Genomic DNA, 22,276 nt, shown 5'->3' with positions numbered 1-22,276 from the left:
GAAGGAATCTCATATCTCGGCTCAGTCACCTTCGATGTGTTTAAATCCTGTGTTATCGACAACAACATTGGATCCACTGGCATGAAAAAAACACCAGTGGTGTTTGTTTGTTATTGCTTTGGCCCAATCTGAACTACCAGCGAAAGGCTGTTTAAAAGTCAAAGGGAGCTACGTCCTGTGTGTACCATTACCCCTAATGTATGTATATGTACATGTATGTGTACAATACCTGTATGTTTATAATGTACAATTATAAAGCAAAGTATTGGGTGTCTTAGAGGGGTTTTGATTGATTGATTGATTGATTGATTGAATACTTTAATATCTGGAACACATCTGTGTCACTTTTTTTATTTGAGCTAAAAAGCATTATTTTACACTTTAGCTATTCAAAAATAGCAGATATACAAGCTCATAGCGCGGCACCGAGTGCCGCGCTATGAGCTTGTAGATCTGCTATTTTTGAAAAACAGTGAAAATGTGTGCAAATCTTTGAATATATATATTTTAAAGTGAACATTTTTAACTCAAATCTTTGCTTCTGGGGGGTCCCTGGAACAACATATTTTGAGATGGGGGTCCGCGGCCAAATACATATGATTTTGGGTGGTCCTTGACATGAGAAAGATTGAGCACCACTGATATACTGTAGAAACATATGTTTTTCAGAAAACTGTTGGGATTTAGGAGACATGTAGAATCGGCTTCAGGTCTTAATGGGTTAACAGTTTGCAAATTGTACGGAGGTACAGTTATACAATAATGCTGAAAGGATAACACAAATATGTATGAAGTTGTTGTGTATGAAGTTGTTTTCAGAACTTTAAATCAACTTTCAACAACTTTAAATAGTCATCATTCTATCACTGAAACATTCTCTCTACTCTCCTTTTTTTTTTGCAGCTTTCCGAGAACGTCATCAACCGCATGAGGGAGCCATATTCTGCTCCCCTCCCCCCCCGCACGCCTCCCTCTCCTCCTCCTCCCCCCGCGGTGTCCTCCACCACGCCACCACCACCACCACCTCCCCCCGCCACCCCATCACCACCTCCCTCCATTGCCACCCTCAGTCCCTCTGCTCTCCTCCAGCCCGTCTCTCCCTTCGACCCTGTCACCTCCTTGCCTCCTCCTCCTCCTCCCGTAGAGCCCCCTGTACTCCCACCAGTACCCCCACCCGCCACAGAGATGGTGGCTCCTCCTCCTCCTCCTCCTCCTCCACCCATGGAACAGGTAGAAGTACCCGCCATCACCACGGAGATGGTCCTCACATCTCCTCTTGCTCCTGCTTTTGAATGTGAGGCGGCGCCTCCTGCTGTCGAGCTGGTAACCTCGCACCCCGCTCCCGTTGAATCCCTGGCTGCTCCTCCTCCTCCCGCTCCTCCGGTGGAGGTGGAACCCATCATTGTGCTTGCTCCACCTCTGCCTCCCGTAATTGAACCCTCCTCCTCCCCTGTACTTGAATCTACTCCTTCTCCCGTAATCGAACCAACAACCCCTGTACCTGAATCTGTACCCTTAATTGAACCCCTCCCTGTACTTGAATCTGTTCCTCCTCCTCCCCCCCCTGCAATTGAGCCCATGGCTCCTCCCCTTGTAATTGAACCCGTTGCTCCTCCCCCTGAGCCTGAACCCATGTCATCTCCACCTCCCGTCATCGTAATTGAACCCGTCTCCTCCTCCCCTGCTATTGCCCCGCCTCCTCCTACCCCTCAGCCTCCAATGGAAGCTTTGCCTTCTCAGCCCGCTCCTGCTGCTGCTGCTCCTGCTGCCGATTCTGCTGAACAAGTCGCTGCGCCTCCCCTGGATGAATTTGTTGCTCCTAGTGAACCAGCTGCACCTCCTCCTCAGCCCACGGTGGAACCAGTAGCTCCCGCTCCTGTCCCCGATCCAGTGGATGCCCCCCCGGAGCCTGCGGTGGCCCCCCCGGAGCCTGCGGTGGCCCCCCCGGAGCCTGCGGTGGCCCCTACGGAGCCTGAGCCTGCAGTTGCTCCTCCAGAGCCTGCAGTGGGTCCTCCAGAGCCTGAGGTGGCGCCCTCACAGCCTGAGGTGGTCCCTGAGCCTATAACTGCTCCGGCACCAGCTGGTGAGTTCAAAAAGCATTATGATGAACTTGCTACACTGTATGCTAACATTTATGTAGCAGGTGCAGTTTTTGTTAGGGCTGTCCTCTAAATAAATACGTTCTTAGGGTGACCGATAGTCATAGGAGTGTGTCGACTTATCGATTAATCAGGGGTCTTCAACAGGGGGTCCGGGACCCCTAGGGGGTCCTCAGAGTTACTACAGGGGGTCCGCCAAATCTTTGTTTGATAGGATTTTCTATTTTACCTTAACCACTTGAACCCTAGCATACCTTTTCTGAGGAGAACTTTAGCCAAAAATAGCCGATCTACAAGCTCACAACGCCTCGCGCTGCGAGGCGTTGTGAGCTTGTAGATCTGCTATTTTTGGCAAAGAGACATAAGTGTAGAGGGAAAAAAGAGCAGACCACGTAAACAATAAAAAAAAAAATCTGCAACACAATTTTATACGATAGAGAGGGGGTCCCTGCTTCATTTCTCTCTCAGCTAGGGGGTCCTTGGCCTGAAAACGTTGAAGACCCCTGGATTAGTTAATTAACAAATGTGTCAAATTGTGTTGATGCACACAACAGAGTGCATAATGAGACGGGACACGTGACTCAGACAAGGTGCAACATGTGAGCGCCAATCAATCAGAGCCTTAGTACATGAAAGCAGGAGGAGGTGTGCAGGGACGTTAAGTGAAGCCAAACGTCCCATCAGTGAGGAAGTGACTTGTTTTCATCCCTGGTGCATTTGGTATGCGTACTCGTAGATCACCCAAATTCTGGAGGATCAAACGTATGCATAATTCATATACGATATGGAATACTGAATGAGGGCAAAGATAGAGCAAAGCAAAACAATTCTGTATGTTTTAGAAAAAAAAATTTACGTGTTGAACACAGATTTATCTGTGGATTTAAACCACATCATGGGACAGGAACTTTAATATTTGATTGCATCAAGCCTACCCAAATTATTTTTTGGGGGTCCCCAGATGATTAGCTTAGTGTGCAACATGTTTTTTCACTCAACAGTAAATAAACCAACATACAGTATAAGTGTATACAGGGTGTCTGTACATTTATAAAGTGACAATTTAATGACTTTAAAGACCTTCTTAATACCAAACTGGCCAAATTGTCAAATAGTACTTAAGAAAAAGAGGCAAACATTGTGTAAATAGCCGATCTACAAGCTTGTAGATCTGCTATTTTCACAATATGTATCTGTGGAACCGAGTCAAACTAAATGTAAGTGCTTGTCAGGGTGGGGGTCCCCAGTTCAAATATGATTATTTTGGGGGGTCCCCGGTTCAAATAATTATGATGATTTTGAGGAAGGTGGGGGGGGGGGGGGGGGGGGGGGGGTCGCGGCCTGAAAAGTTTGGGAACCCATGCATTACTCTAATTTCTTTGTCTGCTTGCACTGTCACCTTTTTAAATCTCGAATTAATTCTACGTACTGTAGCAGTGTTGATTTTGACAGCACATTTTGATTTAGTTTTAGTCATAGTCTTTTGAATAAAATTCTGTTTAGTTTTAGTCATATTTTAGTCATCTGAAATGTTTTAGTCGACTATATATCATAAGATTTTAGTCGACTAAATCTACAGTTGATTTATTTTTTGGGCGGGTTGTGATGGCATCGTAAGGATTTTCACTTCAGCTGCATGCCGAAAATAGCTGATCTACAAGCTCACAACGCGTCGCAGCAATCAACTATTTTCGGTCTATGACACCCGCCGCGCACCCATGATGACTTGACTTAGTTCTTCTGGATTTAGTCATAGTTTTAGTCATCGTAGCATAGTTTTTATTTCGTTTTCGTAAGTGAAAATAGGTAGTCAGACAGACAGACATTTTAGTCAAAGTTTTAGTCGACGAAATCAGCACTTCTACGTAGAGCTTTGCAAATAGGTCAGTAAGGGACAACACTGGACTAATAACCCTGTACCATTCTGGGCTTTTGGAGCAATACTGAAAGTCAACAGGATTTCTCATCAGGCGCTTGGCTTGGTTAATTAGAGGGAAACATTAGGAAGGAGAGAATTGTCCAGAGTGCAGCCGTATAGATTGAATTCTATCAATGTTTACTGCCTGGGCGTTTCTTTGTAAGGCTACCTGAGGATTTGACTCTCAAACTTCTCGATTTTTAACCCATTAAGACCTGGAACTGTGTCAATTTTAGATTTGAGCTAAAAAGCATTATTTTACACTTTGGGCTATTCAAAAATAGCAGATATACAAGCTCATAGCGCGGCACCGAGTGCCGCGCTACGAGCTTGTAGATCTGCTATTTTTGAAAAATCGTGAAAATGTGTGCAAATCTTTGAATAGATATATTTTTAAAGCGAACATTTTTAACTCAAATTGTTGCTTCTGGGGGTCCCTGGAACAAAATATTTTGATGGGGGTCCGCGGCCAAATACATATCATTGTGGGGGTCCTTGACATGAAAAAGATTGAGCACCACTGATATAGAAACATACGTTTTTCAGAATACTGTTGAGATTTAGGTTAGGAGACATGTAGAATCGGCTTCAGGTCTCAATGGGTTAATTAGTCTTCATTCCTCAAAAAATGCACTTCAACTTAGCCTCAGCCATATTATGATACATCGCTATCACCTAACTGTTAATCAAATGATTAATTATTTTCTTGTAAGGAGAACGTTAATGAATTGATGCTGCAATTAGTGGCTCTCCATTTTGGCTCAGCAGCACCGTAGCGGTGAACTTAAAGGTGACGTGCGTTTTCCCTCCTTCAGCTTGGAGGACCCGTTCACCTCAGAAAGCCGACTACCAGCAGTGGTGGAAAAAGTGCTCACATTTTTTACTTAAGTAAAAGTATCAATACTGCAATGTAGAAGTGGTCTGTTACAAGTAAAAGTTTGGAATTCATAATTTACTTACGAGTAAAAGTACAAAAGTATTGGTATCAAAATGTACTTTAAACTATCAAAAGTAAAACTACTAAAATGTTTGAAAATAGCAGATCTACAAGCTCACAACGTGTCGCATCGCGACGTGTTGTGAGCTTGTAGATCGGGCATTTTCAAATAGCCCTTGTATAAGATAGGGCTAAAGTGGTTAATGTGTGTTATAATAATTTATATCTGCAAAGTAACTAGTAACTAAAGTTTTCAAATAATTGTAGTGGAGTAAAAGTGCAATATTTGCTTCTGAGCTCCCCCCCATAAAATAGGGCTAAAGTGGTTAATCTGTGGTATAATAATTTATAACACAGATTCCCCCCCGACAAAATGATATTTATTTGGCCGTGGACCCCCATCTCAAAATATGTTGTTCCACCGACTCACAGAAGCAAAGATTTCAGTTTAAAAAATGTTTGCTTTGAACAACATATATATATTGAAAGATTTGCACCAATTTTCATGATTTAAAAAAAAATGGCAGATCTACAAGCTCGTAGCGCTATGAGCTTGTAGATCTGCCATTTTTGAATAGCCAAAGAAATCTTAAAATGACACAGATGCGTTCCTGGTCTTTTTTTTCCTTTTTTTAAATATTTTTAAAATGAGAGTTGGTATGCAGTGGCGTGCACAGACATTTTGAGTGGCAGGTGCTCAAGTAAAAAAAAAGGGCACCTTGCGCGGCGCGCGGAACCGCCTGCTGCCTTAGTAGTGTGAGATTTATAGAAGAAAATTGCAACGCACATTTTGGGGAATTGTTAATATATTAGAAGCTTTTAATCCAGAATTCATTGATGTCACCATGGGCTACATACTGTAAACCAGGGGTCTTCAACGTCACCTAAACCTCTTTGCCAAAAATAGCCGATCTACAAGCCCACAACGCCTCGCAGCGCGAGGCGTTGTGGGCTTGTAGATCGGCTATTTTTGGCTAAAGTTCTCCTCAGAAAAGGGATGCTAGGTTTCGAGTGGTTATGGTAAAAAGAAAAATCATATCACATAAAGATTTGGCGGACCCCCTGTAGTAACTCTGAGGACCCCCTAGGGGTCCCGGACCCCCTGTTCAAGAGGGCAAAGGGCAAGTGCTCTAGCGCCACCTAGAGTCTATCTGTGCACGTCCCTGTTGGTATGTTGGTGTCCTCCATGCCAATGTGAAGTGAAGGGCATGTGAGTGGGAGCTGTGTGGGGGGGGGGCGTGGGAGAAAGTTCTTCTACAGGATGACATCATCAGAGGGGTGCGGGGGCGAGGCTCCCCCATCCTTGACGGTGCACAATTGGCAAAGTAATTAAAAAAGGCCAACTTCTGCCACGCCACACTAACTCCGGTGATTAAAACGACACCTCCGCAGTTTCACACAACAAACCACCGGGTCTCATTAACAGAAGTGTGTGTGTGTGTGTGTGTGTGTGTGTGTGTGTGTGTGTGTGTGTGTGTGTGTGTGTGTGTGTGTGTGTGTGTGCTTTCTTTTGCACATGCGTTTCCTTAGATTTGTGCGCGCACATTTTTTTTTTTAGCAGGCTCTCAAGTTTAAATCTCACTCAAGACAGCTCCCATGCCCAGTGTTGCCATGTGTGCTTATTATAAGTGACTTTGGGCTTGTATTTCTGTGAAGTCGCTTGTAAATATTGGTGGTTGTGTTTTTTTGGGCTTGTTTCTAAAGTGTAGTTGCTTATTTGGGCTTTCCTTCCTAATGTAGTTTTTTCATGTCATGGACCCCAATATTTTTTGAAAATAGCAGATGTACAAATCTGCTGTTTTCAAACAGTTGATGTGAAGTTGTCAAGCTTACTGTATCCTAGTTGCTTCTTTTGAGATTGTTTTCATAGCCTGTTTCTCTTGCAAAATATGGCAACACTGCCCATGCCACTTATCAGCAGCAGGTTTTCTTTTGGCTAAAGGTTTACTCTGGTATCGGACTGAACAAGTCTTAAAAGGCTCCTAAATGTCACATATTATAACTGATGATGACATCTTTTGGTTGTCATCATCATCATCACCAGTAATATACAGTACAGTGTGTGACATTTATCAGCATTTATTCACACATTCCACAAAGGCATAGCTCTGCTTTCCGTTTGCACTGAGCTAGCTTCAGTGTGGGTGTATTATTCATTTTTCTGCCTGCCAAAAAAAGCATTCTCCCATTGTCTGTGCTAATTGGTTTTTAGATTAAAAGATAAATATGACAGTATCAACATGTTTTGTACCGGGGGGTTGGAGTGTGTTGAGTGTAGCTATTATGAGAAACCTCCTGCTTCTTTTAAACCGTCATTCTGAAGTTAAATGGCTTATTCTTTCATTTCACTTTCCCTAGGACAGTTATGGAGGTATCTAGGCTTTTGTTTACTTTCAAGTATAGAGCCCCGACCGATATTATATCGTTCCGGGCTGATATGTTGGTCACTATTTATTTGACTTGGTACCAGAGCTACAGTAGCATGGCTAATATGCATCGTGGAAAGCGGACATTTTGCCCAGAGAAACAAGCAAGCAGGTGTACGAAAACAAGCCCAAAAGAAGCGACTATCGTTTTGAACACGCAGTATTGATACTTTTACTTAAAGGTAGGGTAAGTGATTTGCTTTGGTTAAAATAAGTGTTAAATGGCTCTATATTCTGATAGTAATCATTGCTATAGAGTGTTTGTTCAGTAAAAGGAGTCTCCTTGTCTCTCCACCTCTTTATTAAACAGAAAATGCATTTTCGTTTCAGTTTCAGTTTCGTACAAGTGCAATTGGAAGTGATGACACTAAGAAATGAGCAGACGAAATTAGAACTGGAAAACTATACAAATTAAGCTTAAAATTTTGTATTTTCTCCTGATTGGCTGAGATTTTGACACCTACCGAAAAATGTATTTTCTGTTTATTAAAGAGCTGGAGAGACAGGGAGACATCTGTTACTGAACAAACACTCTATAGCAATGATTACTATCAGAATATAGTATTTTAACCTTTTAACAAAATACTTTTTGTTTTAACCAAAAAATATCACTTACCCTACCTTTAAGTAAAACATTGCGAGTACTCTTTCCACCACTGGTCAAGAGTGCGTGGAGGCCAGTCCGTGACATTCACAACCCACCAAACCAAAGCGACTCATAATTCACTCACTGTCACGTCTTGGTCCAAATCCCACAGAGGAGGGGAGAGAGGTGCTTCAGATAGCGAGCGATAGGCCCTCAGGATCAACCTGGAGAACAGGTTCTGATATGATAAACACTGTCTGGGGGTCCTTGAAGGGAAGCTTGGTTCAGGGTCAGACTGTGTTCCGTATCGACAGAGCCCCGTGTCAGTCCCCAAGTAGGACATGTAAATGTTAAAGAGATTAAAAACTCATCATCTTTTTCGACAGGTTTTTTTTTTCTTTCTCTTCCTTCCTTCCTTTCTTCCCCTGCCCTTGCTCTTGATTTCCTCCAATCGTTAACCCATTAAAACCGGGAACGCACGCATTCTGTATGATTTTTGATATCTTTGGCTACTCAAAAATGTCAGATCTACAAGCTCATAGCGCGGCACCGAGTGCCGCGCTATGAGCTTGTAGATCTGCTATTTTTGAATAATCGTGAACATTTTGTGCAAATCTTTGAATATATATTTTTTAAAGTGAACATTTGTAACTCAAATCTTTGCTTCTGTGGGGCCCCTGGAACAACATATTTTGAGGAAGGGTGGGGGGTCCGCCAACTACTTATCATTTTGGGGGCCCTAGGCATGAAAAAGTTTGAGAACCACTGATTACAGCAACGTACGTTTTTTCAAAAAAATGTTTTAGAAGACATTTTGTAGAATCCCCAAAAGCAAAGATTTTTTGCTTAAATAAAAAATAAAAAAAAGTTTAGATTTGCACACATTTTCGCACTAAAACAAATAAATAGCACCTCTATTGCCGCGCGATGAGCTTGTACATCTGCTATTTTTGAATATCCAAAGAAATCTTAAAATGACACGGATACCTTTCCCGGATTGAATGGGTTAAACCCCGTGGTCAAAAACCCAGGGAGAGGAAGGAGGACAGTCTTATTGGTGCTGGAGATAATAGACAAGGCAGCAAATTGCGTTTCTCATCAGAAGTTTCATTAACCCCAGGACCCGCTCGGAGGGCATAATCTGTAACATTATCACTTCCTCACGCTCCTGCCTCGCGCCTTAGACAAGTCCTTGTACACCTTCCACCACGTTCAAACAAGCAGGCGAGACGACCGATGACCAAGAGTGAGACCCGCCGCGGCTCTGAAGACACCTTTTCAGAATAGCTCCTTTTTAATTCCCTCCCCTTGCTTTACTACGGTGGTGGTCCAAGGACCCTCACGGGTTCCACATGGACCCGTACAGGTCTTGAGACTAGTGTTGATTTCGTTTAACGAAAGCTATGACGAAATATTTTCGTCAACGCACATTTCTCAAAGGACGAAAACTAGACGAGACGAGACAACCACCCACATGAATAAACAACAACTGGGACTAAATCATTATGCAATTTCGTAGATGAATCTCAAGATGAGACAACAATGTAGTTGACATAATAAAGACCGGGCTAAAGTCTGTCTTCATTTTAGTGCCGGAAAAAAGACGAGACATATTTATCATATTAGACTAAATATGATGAAAAACTAACGAGGGCGATTGAAACTAGACTAAGATTGAGACTATATTGAAAAATAGCTGATAAAATCAACACTATAGTGTAAACGGGCCGTTGTGGGTCCGTTTGCTTTCGTTTGTACATCCTCAGAGTTATGGGGATACTTGAAATCGAAAAAGTTTGAAGAACCACTGCTTTAAAGGGATTTCGCCTCTAGTGGCTCCAATTGGGATGGTGTGTATCTTCATAAATGAACCATCTTTGGCTGCAACAGGGGGACAATTATGTCACCGGTCCATCCACACACATTTCTCCTACTGTCTCCTCTTTAAGTCCACCTCGTCTCTCTCTCTCCATGGTTCACCTAGGAGGAGCCACATCTTTCAGCAGGCTATTAGTCCAGCACAGTGTGTGGGCTCCTCCGTCCAATGAATATTTATAGACACTGTGTGGGAGTTTCAACCTTGACCGTGGTGTAATCAGCTCTCACACACACACACACACACACACACACACACACACACACACACACACACGTGCGCGCGCACAGACACTTGGGGCATGATTTAGAGACAGCCTGGACCGCTGAGGAGTCTCACTCGATAGTACCCAGTGTGTGGGCACACACACACACACACACACACACACACACACACACACACACACACACACACACACACACACACACACACACACACACACACACACACACACACACACACACACACACAATCAATGGCTGCCTCATTAAGGTCGCAACCTTTTGGGATTGGCCTGAACTTTGCAACTTTCTTTTAAGAACGAGATTCCACCCCCCCCCCCACCTCCCCCCTCCCTCCGCCTCTGTTTTCTCCTTTTAAATTAGCAGGCTGGATCAATGATCCAAGTTGACGTTTTTTTTTCTGGATCTTTTCGGCAGCGGATGGTGAAGTGTTTGCCTATTAACCCATTAAAACCGGGAACACATATCTGTGTAACCACTTAAACCATTATTTTATACTTTGACTATTCAAAAATAGCAGATATACAAGCTCATAGCGCGACACTGTGCCGTGCTATAAGCTTGTAGATATTCTTTTTAAAGCGATCATTTTTAACTCAAATCTATAATTTTGGCCATTGATATGTGAAGGTTTGAGAACCACTGATTATAGTAATACGTTTTTTCAAAAAAACTGTTTGGATTTAGAAGAATTTGTAGAATTGCCAGAAGCAAAGATTTGAGTTACACATGTTTGCTTTAAAAATATATATATTCAAAGATTTTCAAAAAATAGCTGATCTACAAGCCCATAGCTCTGAGCTTGTATATCTGCTATTTTTGAATAGACAAAGTATAAGATAATGGTTAAAGTGGTTAAAATCTAACATGACAGATGTTTTTACCGGTCTAAATGGGTTAAGATGTTGAGGAGACCTTGTAGGATAAAAAAGGGAACATGCTGAAATACTGAGTGCTGAGTAAAAATGTGGAGTCACAACACTGTGTTGTACGAGGGTCACTGAATGGCCTTGTTTATACAACACCAACTTCACCTGTCAATTAGGCTATTGGTTCTCCAACTTTTTTTCACATTCATTTTTCTAACTTTTTGAAAAGTGAATGTCAAGGACCCCCAAATTGATATGTATTTAGCCGCGGACAGGTTTTGTGCCTGGGACCCCCCCAGAAAAGAATATTTATGTAAAAGAAAAATAATAATCAAGGTTTTCAGAATATGCTATTTTCTTTACTCATTCAAGTAAATAAATACATAATTGCCAATAGTGCCAGCTATTAATCATTTATTCTTACCTTTTCAAGTAGTCACAGAATATTTATATCCAGTATGATCGATTCCCCAAAAGCTGCTAAACACGGAGGCTTTCACTGTGCTTCTGCAAAAAAAAAAAAAAATCACCGCGACACCTCGTTCACTTGCTATGGGCCGTTGAAAATAGCATATCTCGTCAAAAATGCAGGGAAAAAAAAGATGATCCTTTGATCCAAATATTGTACTTTTACTCCACTACAATTATTTGAAAACGTTAATTACTTGTTACTTTGTAGATTTTGATCATTATTACAAAACATACACATACTATATCCACTTCGGCTATTTGAAAATAGCCGATCCACAAGCTCACAATGCGTTGCATCGAGCTTGTGGATCTGCTATTTTCAAAAGGTTTTTTATACATTTCATAAGTTTGAAAGCTTTTGAAATGGGACATTCTGCATAATGAGTACTTTCTACTTTTGGAACCTTTAATTACATTTTGATACCAATACTTTTGTACTTTTACTCAAATAAATTTAGAATTCCAGACTTTTACTTGTTATAGAGTATTTCTACATTGCAGTATTGATACTTTTACAGTACTTTTTCCACCACTGCACATTTTAAAGTGCTTTGGATAAAGGTTCTGTATAAATGCACCATTCACCATTGTATGTACCATCTAGTGCTTGAAACACCATGGCTACTTTGACTTGGATGAAGGAGGAGATAAGAAAAGTAAACTGTGCCACGGGTTGGAAGTAAATCGACTACAAAAGACAGCGTTTTCCCCTCAAGTACCACTCACTCGGTTTGGATGAGAGTGGAAAACAGTATTTATATTCATTTTAGCCCATTAAGACCTGAGGCTGATTTCTACAAATGCCTTCTAAATCAGTCAGTTGTCACACTTTCCAGATTTTTCAAAAATGTAAAAAGAAAATTGCAGATGTACAAGCTCGCAGTGACGTGTTGTGAGCTTGTATATCTGCTATATTTGAGTAGCCAACACTAAAAATTCAAAATGACACAGATGCCTTCCCGGTTGTAATGGGTTAGATTGATGTAATGTTTATTTATTTTTTATTTTTTTAGGTGTAGCTGCAATATTTTCCGCTACGGTAGAATGCTGGAATGATCAAAAAGACATCCTGAAAAAAGCCCTTGGCAAAACAACTTTGTTTTCCCATCATTTTAAATGTCAGCGCTGTTATTAGTTTCTGCTTCTACCTAATAAAAAAAGAAAAGACACAGTTTTGTCTGTTTTTGCTATCTGACAGAACTCTTAGGTTTTAGTGTATAGTTAATAATGTAGAGGCAGGAGTTTAACATGCTGTCCTATTTATCATGACAGAGGAGCAAATAAATACCCTGAAGAGAGTTTTATAAATTCATAAGACTGGCCCGAACGACTGCCGTAGCGGTCCGGGCACCATTATCGGCCTGACAGCGTGTCGCGGGTTCGAATCCCGATCCCGACGACCTTTGCTGCGTGTCACTCTCCATCTCTCTCCCCATTTCCTGTCAGTCTCCTGTATACTATAGAAAAAAAAGCCATATAAAAAAATAAAAAGACCCAAAAATATCTTTAAAAAAATAATAATCACAAGACTGACAGCATGTACAGACATGCAAACTTGTAGCTTTTCAGCTACAGTAGCCGTTTTGAATCAAAATAGGGCAATCGTGTGACACCTGACCCGAAAAAAAAACAAAAACATTTTGTCACCTTTTTCACCTCGGGGCCTCGGGGCTGATGTAGCATGCAGCAAGTAGAACAGTGGTTCTCAACCTGTGGGTCTGGACCCCCAGGTTCTGGGGGTGTGGGGGTTGTTGGGGTTCTGGACCCCCCCACATAATTTATTTTTTTAAGGGGGGGTCCCTAGATGACAGTGAAGTGACAATTTAATGAGTTTCAAGACCTTTTTAACACCTAAAAAAACCCCATGCTGCATCAAGTAATCAATACACTTTATTATAAAAATTGGTCAAACATTGGCCAAATTGTCAAATAATATAAGAAAGCAAAAACAATTGTGAAAATAGCTGATCTACAAGCTCGTAGCTACAAGCTCGAGCTTGTAGATCTGCTATTTTCCACCATATTTATCTGTGGAACCGAGTCAATCAAAATGTAACGCCTCAACTCCTACCATTCCAAGTGCTTATCAGGGTGGGTGGGGGGTCCCGACTCCCCAGTTCAAATATGATTATTTTGGAATTGTAGGCCTCTAGGAATAAATACAAATTCTATTAATAATTGTTAAAGTGCAGCTACAAGTTAGTAAAATAATAATGTAAATAGTACAGTAAGAGCATAAAACGGGTAGTGCAACATCAACTGAAGCATTGAAAATACAAAATAATTGATGACTGTAATGATGATGACATATCATCATTTGAGTACTATGGTATCGGATCGGCATAGACTGACATACTCGCCGATACCGATTCCAGTATTTTAGGCAGTATCGGCAGCTTTTCCGATACTGGTATCGGACCAACTCTAACAATAAGTACTCAAACTGGGGGACTGGAGTAATGTATTCGATCAGAAGAGAAGTTGATTTCTCGCGTCACTTATCCCATTGAGACCTGGAACGCATCTGTGTCACTTTAGATTTCTTTGGCTATTCAAAAATAGCAGATCTACAAGCTCATAGCGCGGCACCGAGTGCCGCGCTATGAGCTTGTAGATCTGCTATTTATGAAAAATCTTGATTTTTTTATTTTTTTCAAAAAACTGTTAGGATTTAGAAAATATTTTTAAGAAGCGCCTCAGGTCTTAATGGGTTATTTTGAACGAAACACTGCTAAGTATTTAGGACTACGGAGACATTTCTCACTACCTATTTGTCTCCACCTGTCGCTGTTGAAAAGAGGAAAAAAAAGTGACAGTTTTGCAATAAGCCTCGGGAACAGAGCAAGTCTTTTCAATAGAGTGCAATAACTGCTCACATATTACAATGGAATGATTCATTCTCAATGCCAGTGGGAGGCCACGGAGGAGAGAAAAATCCTCCAACACCTACGACTATCCTCATTAGAAAGATGTGATGTTATACCGGGGCTGTCAGGCTGTCTGGTTACCGCCGGGTCCGTGTGGGAGAATAAGCAGACACGAACCTCTTATACTGTCCGTCAAAAGGTATCTTTAGCCCATTCACACCGGGAAAGCATCGCTGTCATTTTGGCAGATCTACAAGCTCCCCAGCAAAGGTAGTTAAAGGGATAGTTCACCCCCAAAATGACTTTTTTTCTATCGATTAGTCACCCCTTGAAGACTTGAATTCATGGATATGTTTTAGTTTTTGTCGCATTCCTAAGCCAATAATGTGATGACCGGCAGCGGTTCCGGTAGGAGACACAAAGAGTCACCTTTGTGTCTCCTACCGGAACCGCTGCCTACCGGTCATCAAAGTATTGGCTTAGGAATGAGACAAAAACTAAAAAATATCCATGAATTCAAGTCTTCATGGGGTGACTAATAGATTGAAAAAAAGTTCATTTTTGGGTGAACTATCCCTTTAACGTAGCACACAATCATTTTAACCACTTTATCCATTTATATGTTGGCTATTCAAAAAAAGCAGTGAGCGAGCTTGTACATCTGCTATTTTTTTAAACATTTTTGAAAAATCTTGAAAGTGTGAGAACTACTGATTTTTAGAAGGCATTTGTAGAATGGGCCCCTCAGGTCTTAGTGGGTTAGACCATTCCGGGGTTGTATTTTAGAATATTGGCTCACAGTAAAACCATGACACTTGTCAGAAATGTGTTTGAAGCGCGCTCTCTCTCTCTCTCTCGCCCCACCAGACCTGAATGAGAAGCTTTTTGCAGGAGTTTATCTTAACAGGGCCAGTGGAGAGGTCTCGACTTTCTCCACTTGATCTAAGAATGACCTTTTGCACTTCTCTTTTCCCCCCCTAATCTGTTGGTACCCTTAAATCCCCCTCTAGTATACAGTACTGAGCATTTTCCAGAGTCCACCTATGCCTAGTGAATCAGGCAAACAGACATTAAGGACAATAACAACACAGAGATTTAAAAAATCAACTAAAAGCAAGAGTGAAGAAATAGGTCCTGAGCTGTGCTTTAAAGCTATCCACAGAGGCTGCCTGTCTTAGGTGTAATGGGAGAATATTTGCCTCTTTTGACAATTGGCCAATTTGGTATTAAAAAGGTCTTAAAAGTCATTACATTGTCACTCTAGAAATGTGCAGATATACCCTGTATACACTTACACGGAGATCTCTGTATCTGTCTGTCTACCTGTGTCCCTTTTATGCATTTATGGAGATCTTGATACCATGACGACACATGTGAGGTTAGACAATACACTCCATGTTTGGGCGTAGCTGCATTGGGACTTCCTTATATGGTTAATGGCTGAGTCATGGTGACATGAGCGTGACGTCAGAGGTCCTCCCTTAACCCATTCAATCTGGTTACGTATCTATGTCATTTTAGATTTCTTTGGCTATTCAAAAATAGCAGATATAGATCTGCTTTTTTTTTCATCTTGAAAATGTTTGCCAATCTTTGAATAAATAGTTTTTTTTAAAGCGAACATTTGTAACTCAAATCTTTGCTTCTGAGCATCCCTGGAAAGAAACATTTTGAAATGGGGGTCCGCGGTAGCCTGACACTCAGCCTGAATTTTCATTTCGTTTCACTCCATTATTCATTTTGAAAGCCCTCTCAGAGCAGCCGTTTTCTGAGATGGGGGCGTTGGACTCTTTGGCGATTGGTTCATACTGGATTATCCCGATCCCGATTCGTCGTACAGATTTTCAACCGAGAAAAGCCCGCCTTCGACAGCGTCACCAGACCCTGAATGCGAGGCTAGCGATTTAGGGGGTGGAGCCAGGCTTGGTCCGCGGCCAAAAACATATCTAAAAATGTATGTTGCTATATCAGTGGTGCTCCAACTTGTGTCAAGGACCCCCAAAATGATACGTATTTGGCCGCTGACCCCCATCTCAAAATATGTTGTTCCAGGTCGGAGTAAAAAACGCTTTAAAACATTATATTCAAAGATTTGCACACATTTTTCAAGATTTAAAAAACAAAAATAGCAGATCTACAAGCTCATAGCGCGGCACTCGCTATGAGCTTGTATATCTGCTATTTTTGAATAGCCAAATCAATCTTAAAATGACTCTCTCTCTCTCTCTCTCGTGTGCTGAGATCAATGGAGAGGTGAGTTTATACCCTCCTGAGTTGTGACTACTGTCAAACTAAGATGGAGCGTTCGCTCCTCCATGCTGTGTTCTGGCAGCATGCTGACTGACAGCTTCAGCTGTCTACCTCTCCTGGAGGTTATGCCGTACGGCAAAAAAAGCTGTCAGCCGCCGTCAGTCACAAGCATCGCTCTGTCTGCACCGCCGTATGCCGATCGAGACCCTTCGCCGCACGACCCTTTCCCCTCAACCCTTTCCCTCAACCCCACTGATGTGTTTTCACCAACGCGTTGCCGTCTCTCACTCTCTAACGGTTAGTTTGTGCCCAAAGTTCAGTATTTATGATGCGAGAGTTGCTGAGAATCTGTCATGTTGTTAAACCATTAAGACCGGGAACGCATCTGTGTCGCTTTAGATTCCTTTTGGCTATTCAAAAATAGCAGATATACAAGCTCATAGCGCGGCACCGAGTGCCGCGCTATGAGCTTGTAGATCTGCTATTTTGTTTTAAATCTTGAAACATTTTTTTTTTTTTTTTCCAAAAAGCTGTTAGGATTTTGAAAAAAATTGTAACTCTTGAACTGCCTGTGTATATACACAATCTACCCCCTTCCCTGCCAGAGAAAATACATAGCAAAAATAGGTAAAATGTGAATTTTGTTTATTTTTTAACATTGAAGTGAATGGAGCAGAAAATCTTCGCATCGCGTTATCTCCTGCTTCCTTTGTGATAAACGAAAAAAATATGCTTCTCCAAAAATCTCGTCAATGGCAGAAAAAGAGTTAAGAATCGCCTCGGGTCTTAATGGGTTAAATTGATGTAAAAAGCAGGCGGGAACCGCACGTCAAAACAGTTCCATTCTGATGAGAGGCTTTGGGGCATGTTGTTGCAGTATGTAAACAGTTAAGGTGGAATCTGTAGTCAGACTCACTTCAGCCCCCCCCAGGGCTCAATACTAGGTCTGCTAGTATTTCCCTCTACAACAAACCTCTTATAAAACTTCCCATCTACAAGCTTTTTAGACCTTTTTTTTTTATTGTTTATTTATTAGTACCTATGCTGCTACCAACATCTATCTATCGTTCTACCATTGTATCGTTCTTTTTGCATTGGATTGATGCCATCAAGATCATTTAGTTACACTCATTCTATTTTGTTCAATGACAATAAAATGATCCATCCATCCATCCACAACGTGGCACTTTGCAACGCGTTGTGAACTTGTATCTATTATATCTATGGTCTATTTTGGCCTAATGTTCGCTGCAGAATGGGGATGCTAGAGTTCATGTGTTTTAAAAAGGGGGAAAAGAGCGGGAAGGTGGAGAGAGTGAGATGAGAGATGGTTTGATGTATCACTAGAGGTGGATGGAATGATGGATGGTGGCAAATATGTCCTATGGGGTAAGAGCAGGAGTCTTCAACAGGGGGTCCGGGGACCCCTAGGGAGTTACTACAGCGTGACATCTTTGTGTGATAGGAACTTTTTTTTTTTCATGAACCCTAGCATCCCTTTTTCTGAGGGGAACATTAGCCGAAAATAGCAGATCTACAAGCGAGGCGTTGTAGCTTGTAGATCTGCTATTTTCGGCAAAGAGATTTGGTATAGGGGGAAAAAAAGTATTGAGAGTGGTTAACTGTCTGAAAATACACACGAACATGAATCCAACATACACTGATGATAGTGCTGTCAAACAAGTCTATGAAGCTATCTATGAAAAAGTTGAATTTGCAACACAATGTTATATAATACTAGACCATACCCGTCGGGGGATATGGTCCGCTTGTTTCACGGATGTGGCAACACCGGCGCTTGTTTCACGCACATGATTTGGCAACCCCGGGGCCAGCGAACACAAAAATGCTAATAAACAGCTGACATTTGGGGAAAGCAAAAAACGGGCTTCGGTGTTCAGTGCACATGGTAATGGTCAATGGCTGTGTGCAAATGCAGATCAATTGCTCCAGCTACTGTGGAGAACCGGGCAGAAGAAATTTTGGACACACACACACACACACACACACACACACACACACACACACACACACACACACACACACACACACACACACACACACACACACACACACACACACACACACACACACACACACACAGAGCCACAGAGGATGATTATAGGATGATGTAGTGGGGGTACCTGCTTCATCTCTTCTCTCACATAAGGGGTCCTTGGTCTGAAAAAACGTTGAAGACCCCAGGCTAAGGGTGTTCGCTGAATTTTGACCGAATTCAGCCATGTTGAGGAGGTCTGCGGTGCCTGCTGGAGTCTTTGAACTCGTCTTACCTCACGTTGTCCTCTGTTTTGATCAACCCGTTCTGTAATGAATGGTAACAAGCCGAAAGGCTCCCCACAGTGCTTTTTTTTCACTCAGAAATGTTTAGGCGTGATGCATGAAATGTGTATTTATGCGTAAGTTTCACATCATGGTGCCTGTTAGTGTTAACCCAATAAGACCTGAGGCCGATTTCCACAAATGTCATCTGAATCCTAACAGTTTTCTGAAAAACGTAGGCCTATGTTTCTATATCAGTGGTCCCCCAGAGGACCCCCAAAATGATATGTATTCATTTGGCCGTCGACCCCCATCTCAAAACATTTGTTCCAGGGACCCCCAGAAGCAAAGATTTGAGTTAAAATGTTAGCTTTAGAAATGTATACAGCCAAAGATTTGCGTAAATTATCCAGATTTTTCAAAAATAGCAGATATACACACTCATATCTATGAGCTTGTATATCTGTTTTTTTTTTAATAAAGTATAAAATATGGCTAAAATCTAAAATGACACACGCTTTCCCGGTTTCAATGTGTTAACATGAAAAGCAAGGTGAGTAATTGAAGTGCAAGCAGCTAGGGGAGTTGAATGAAGTATAGCCGTGAGTGAGATGCAGATTTGGCTTTTATTTGATTTGAGAGTTGCTGAATCACTCGAGGGGTAGACTTTTATACTTGGGAGATAATTGCAGTTTTTAGAGCGTCAAGAGAGATCGTGCAGTCCAGGAGCACCGCGTGCCAATATAGTGGTGGTTGTTGCCTGGTGACTGGTCCATTTTAATTGGCACACAGAGAGTACTATAGCGTACCTGCTATTGGGAGGATTGCTGTAAAATTGTCCTCACGATGTCCATTTCGCAAATTGTACAATATTTGCGGGGACATTTGGCCCTCACACGTATAGTGAGAGACACACAGACACACACACGCACATAAAGCGTGCACACAAACAGTGAAGTGAAGTGTGCCCTATTCAAGGCCGGCTTTGAGGTGTAAACTCAGTGAACCCCATGCTCCCTGTTGGGAACACGGAATCGCTTTCTCTCTCTCCGTGCCTCTCATCCCTCCATCTCTCCTCCTGTTCCTCCATTAGGAGTGGATGTTTATCGCCCAAGTCTCTCTGCAAGGCCAAAGAGAGGAGGAGGAGGAGGAGGAGGAGGAGGAGGAATACCCCAAAGAGTTTGTTACAAGATCAAGCCACAGAAATGCTCTCAGGTTTTTGTTTGTTGACTTGGCTTGTGAGCAGCGTTGCCATGTCTGCTTGTTATAAGCGACTTTGGGCTTCTTTTTCTGTTAAGTGGCTTGTAAATATTGGTAGTCGTGGGTTGCTGTTTTTCTGGGGGCGGTTGTTTCTAAAGTGTAGTTGCTTATTTGGGCTTGTTTCCTAATGTTGTTTAAACTAGTGGTTCTTTAATATTGTCTTGGCAAGGACTCCCCATCTGAAAACATTTTGTGCCATGGACCCCTGTACCAGATTTGTGTAGTTAAAATGTTTCGAAGAATATTCAAAATGTTAAGCTTTTTTTTTAAAAGATTTGTTTGAAAATAGAGGATCTACAAGCAGATCTACTATAGCAGAGCTTGTAGATCTGCTATTTTGCAAATAGCCGATGCGTGTATAGGTGTAAATTGCTCAAGTCATGTGGTCTAATAGTTGCTTCTTTTGGGCTTGTTTTCGTAGACCTGGGTTGCTCATTCCTCTCACAAAATCTGGCAACACTTGTGCGTGAGGTGCCAGTCAGAACCGTATGTGTTCATTCAGTTGTTCCCAACGCCTTTTGCATCCGCTGTGGAATCAAATGAACGTGATTTATGACAAAATCCCACTTAACGCAGATGTTTAGAGCCCCCCCCCCCCCCCCCATTATGATTACATGGAGACAGAGTGTCTCCATCATCCACTGTAAAGATGCCAGTCAGTATTATGTAACCTGGCTCCACGGTCCAAAATGGATAAAATAATGATTTGTTAATGGATACCAAATTCCCGATTGGGAGCTTTTAAAAGGGTTTCATGACAAAAGACCTAGTGCTTTTATGGCACCGACTGCAGCCTGCGTGAGGACCACAAAAAAAGAAAAACGGGGCGCAGATGTGAAACCTCCAAATTAAAATGACCCCCCATCAGCAGCAGCACGTCATTAACCCATCGAGACCTGGAACGCATCTGTGTCATTTTTAGATTTGAGCTAAAAAAGCATTATTTTACACTTTGGCTATTCAAAAATAGCAGATATACAAGCTCATAGCGCGGCACCGAGTGCCGCGCTATGAGCTTGTAGATCTGCTATTTTTGAAAAATCTTGAAAATGTGCAAATCTCTGAATATATACATTTTTAAAGCAAACATTTTTAGCTATTTTTTTTACTTTATTTACAGTCATTTAGCAGACGCTTTTATCCAAAGCGACTTACAATAAGTGCATTCAACATAGGTAGGGAACGAAACTACTAATCACCAGAAGTCTTATGTGCATTTCCTGCTAAAACAAGCAACCAAGAGTATACCCAGCGCTAAGGTAAAAGTGCAATATATCAGCTACCTATTTCCTTAAACAGATGAGACAAAATAGCAAAATCAAATGAGCAAGAGCTAAAACAAATAAGTGTATCGACTAAACAAGATCCAATAAAACAATACAATATTAAAACAAATCTTTGCTTCTGGGGGGTACCTGGAACAACGTATTTTGAGATGGGAGTCCGCGGCCAAATACATATAATTTTGGGGGTCCTTGACATGAAAAAGATTGAGAACCACTGATATAGAAACATACGTCTTTTTTTTCAGAATACTGCCAGGATTTAGAAGACATTTGTAGAAATGGCTTCAGGTCTTAATGGGTTAAATGACAATTGAGCCAAGTCACAAGACCATTGAAGAGATGTTGTTGGATCACTGGCCGGAGTCGAGTCGGAGTCCCAAGCTGAGAGTAAAGGAACGCCCTTGTTCATTTTATATCTTTATAGATTAGTTCATTTAGTTTTTAAATTGGATTTTTCGTGAGCTCGCTCACCACCCGTCCCCGTGCACACGCGCGTGTGTACGTATGTATGTGTGTGTGTGTGTGTGTGTGTGTGTGTGTGTGCACGTGTCCCCGACCCTCCTGGCCCCGGCCGGCCTGCCGCTGCCATGGAGGTTTACTAGGGATGGGACCAGTGTTGCCAGATTCTGTGAGAGAAACAAGCAACCGGGTCTAGGAAAACAAGCCCAAAAGAAGCGACTATGCCCAAAAGAAGCCGATCTACAAGCTCACAACGCGCCGCGATGCGACGCGTTGTGAGCTTGTAGATCGGCTATTTTCAAATAAAATCTTGGGAAAATTATATTAAAGAGATCTGGCAACACTGCATGGGACGATAATCGATATTGTTTATCGTGATAAAAAACCCGCTCAAAATAATCGTATCGCAGAGATTTAAATGATGGTGAAATTGTCCTCCGTCGTACACTA

The 22,276-nt window shown here is 41.9% G+C and overlaps 1 protein-coding gene across 2 annotated transcripts in view; it reads left to right on the top strand.

Moving 5' to 3' along the window:
• chchd3a (coiled-coil-helix-coiled-coil-helix domain containing 3a) overlaps positions 1 to 22,276 on the top strand; it is a 181,792-nt gene that overhangs the window by 7,616 nt on the left and 151,900 nt on the right. Inside the window, exons 2-3 of one of the 2 annotated variants that reach the window (XM_084049617.1) lie at positions 904 to 1,230; positions 1,849 to 2,083. In XM_084049617.1, the coding sequence (XP_083905743.1) occupies positions 904 to 1,230; positions 1,849 to 2,083 (562 nt within the window). Of the gene's footprint in view, positions 1 to 903; positions 2,084 to 22,276 lie in introns of both variants that reach the window. The other variant, XM_084049616.1, reaches the window with a different exon arrangement.

This window comes from Gymnoscopelus microlampas (genome assembly GCF_963454915.1).
Source record: "Gymnoscopelus microlampas genome assembly, chromosome: 23".
NCBI classification, from domain to species: Eukaryota; Metazoa; Chordata; class Actinopteri; order Myctophiformes; family Myctophidae; genus Gymnoscopelus; species Gymnoscopelus microlampas.
Note: the sequence above shows the minus strand (reverse complement) of the source record. Positions and strands in the feature narration are given on the sequence as shown.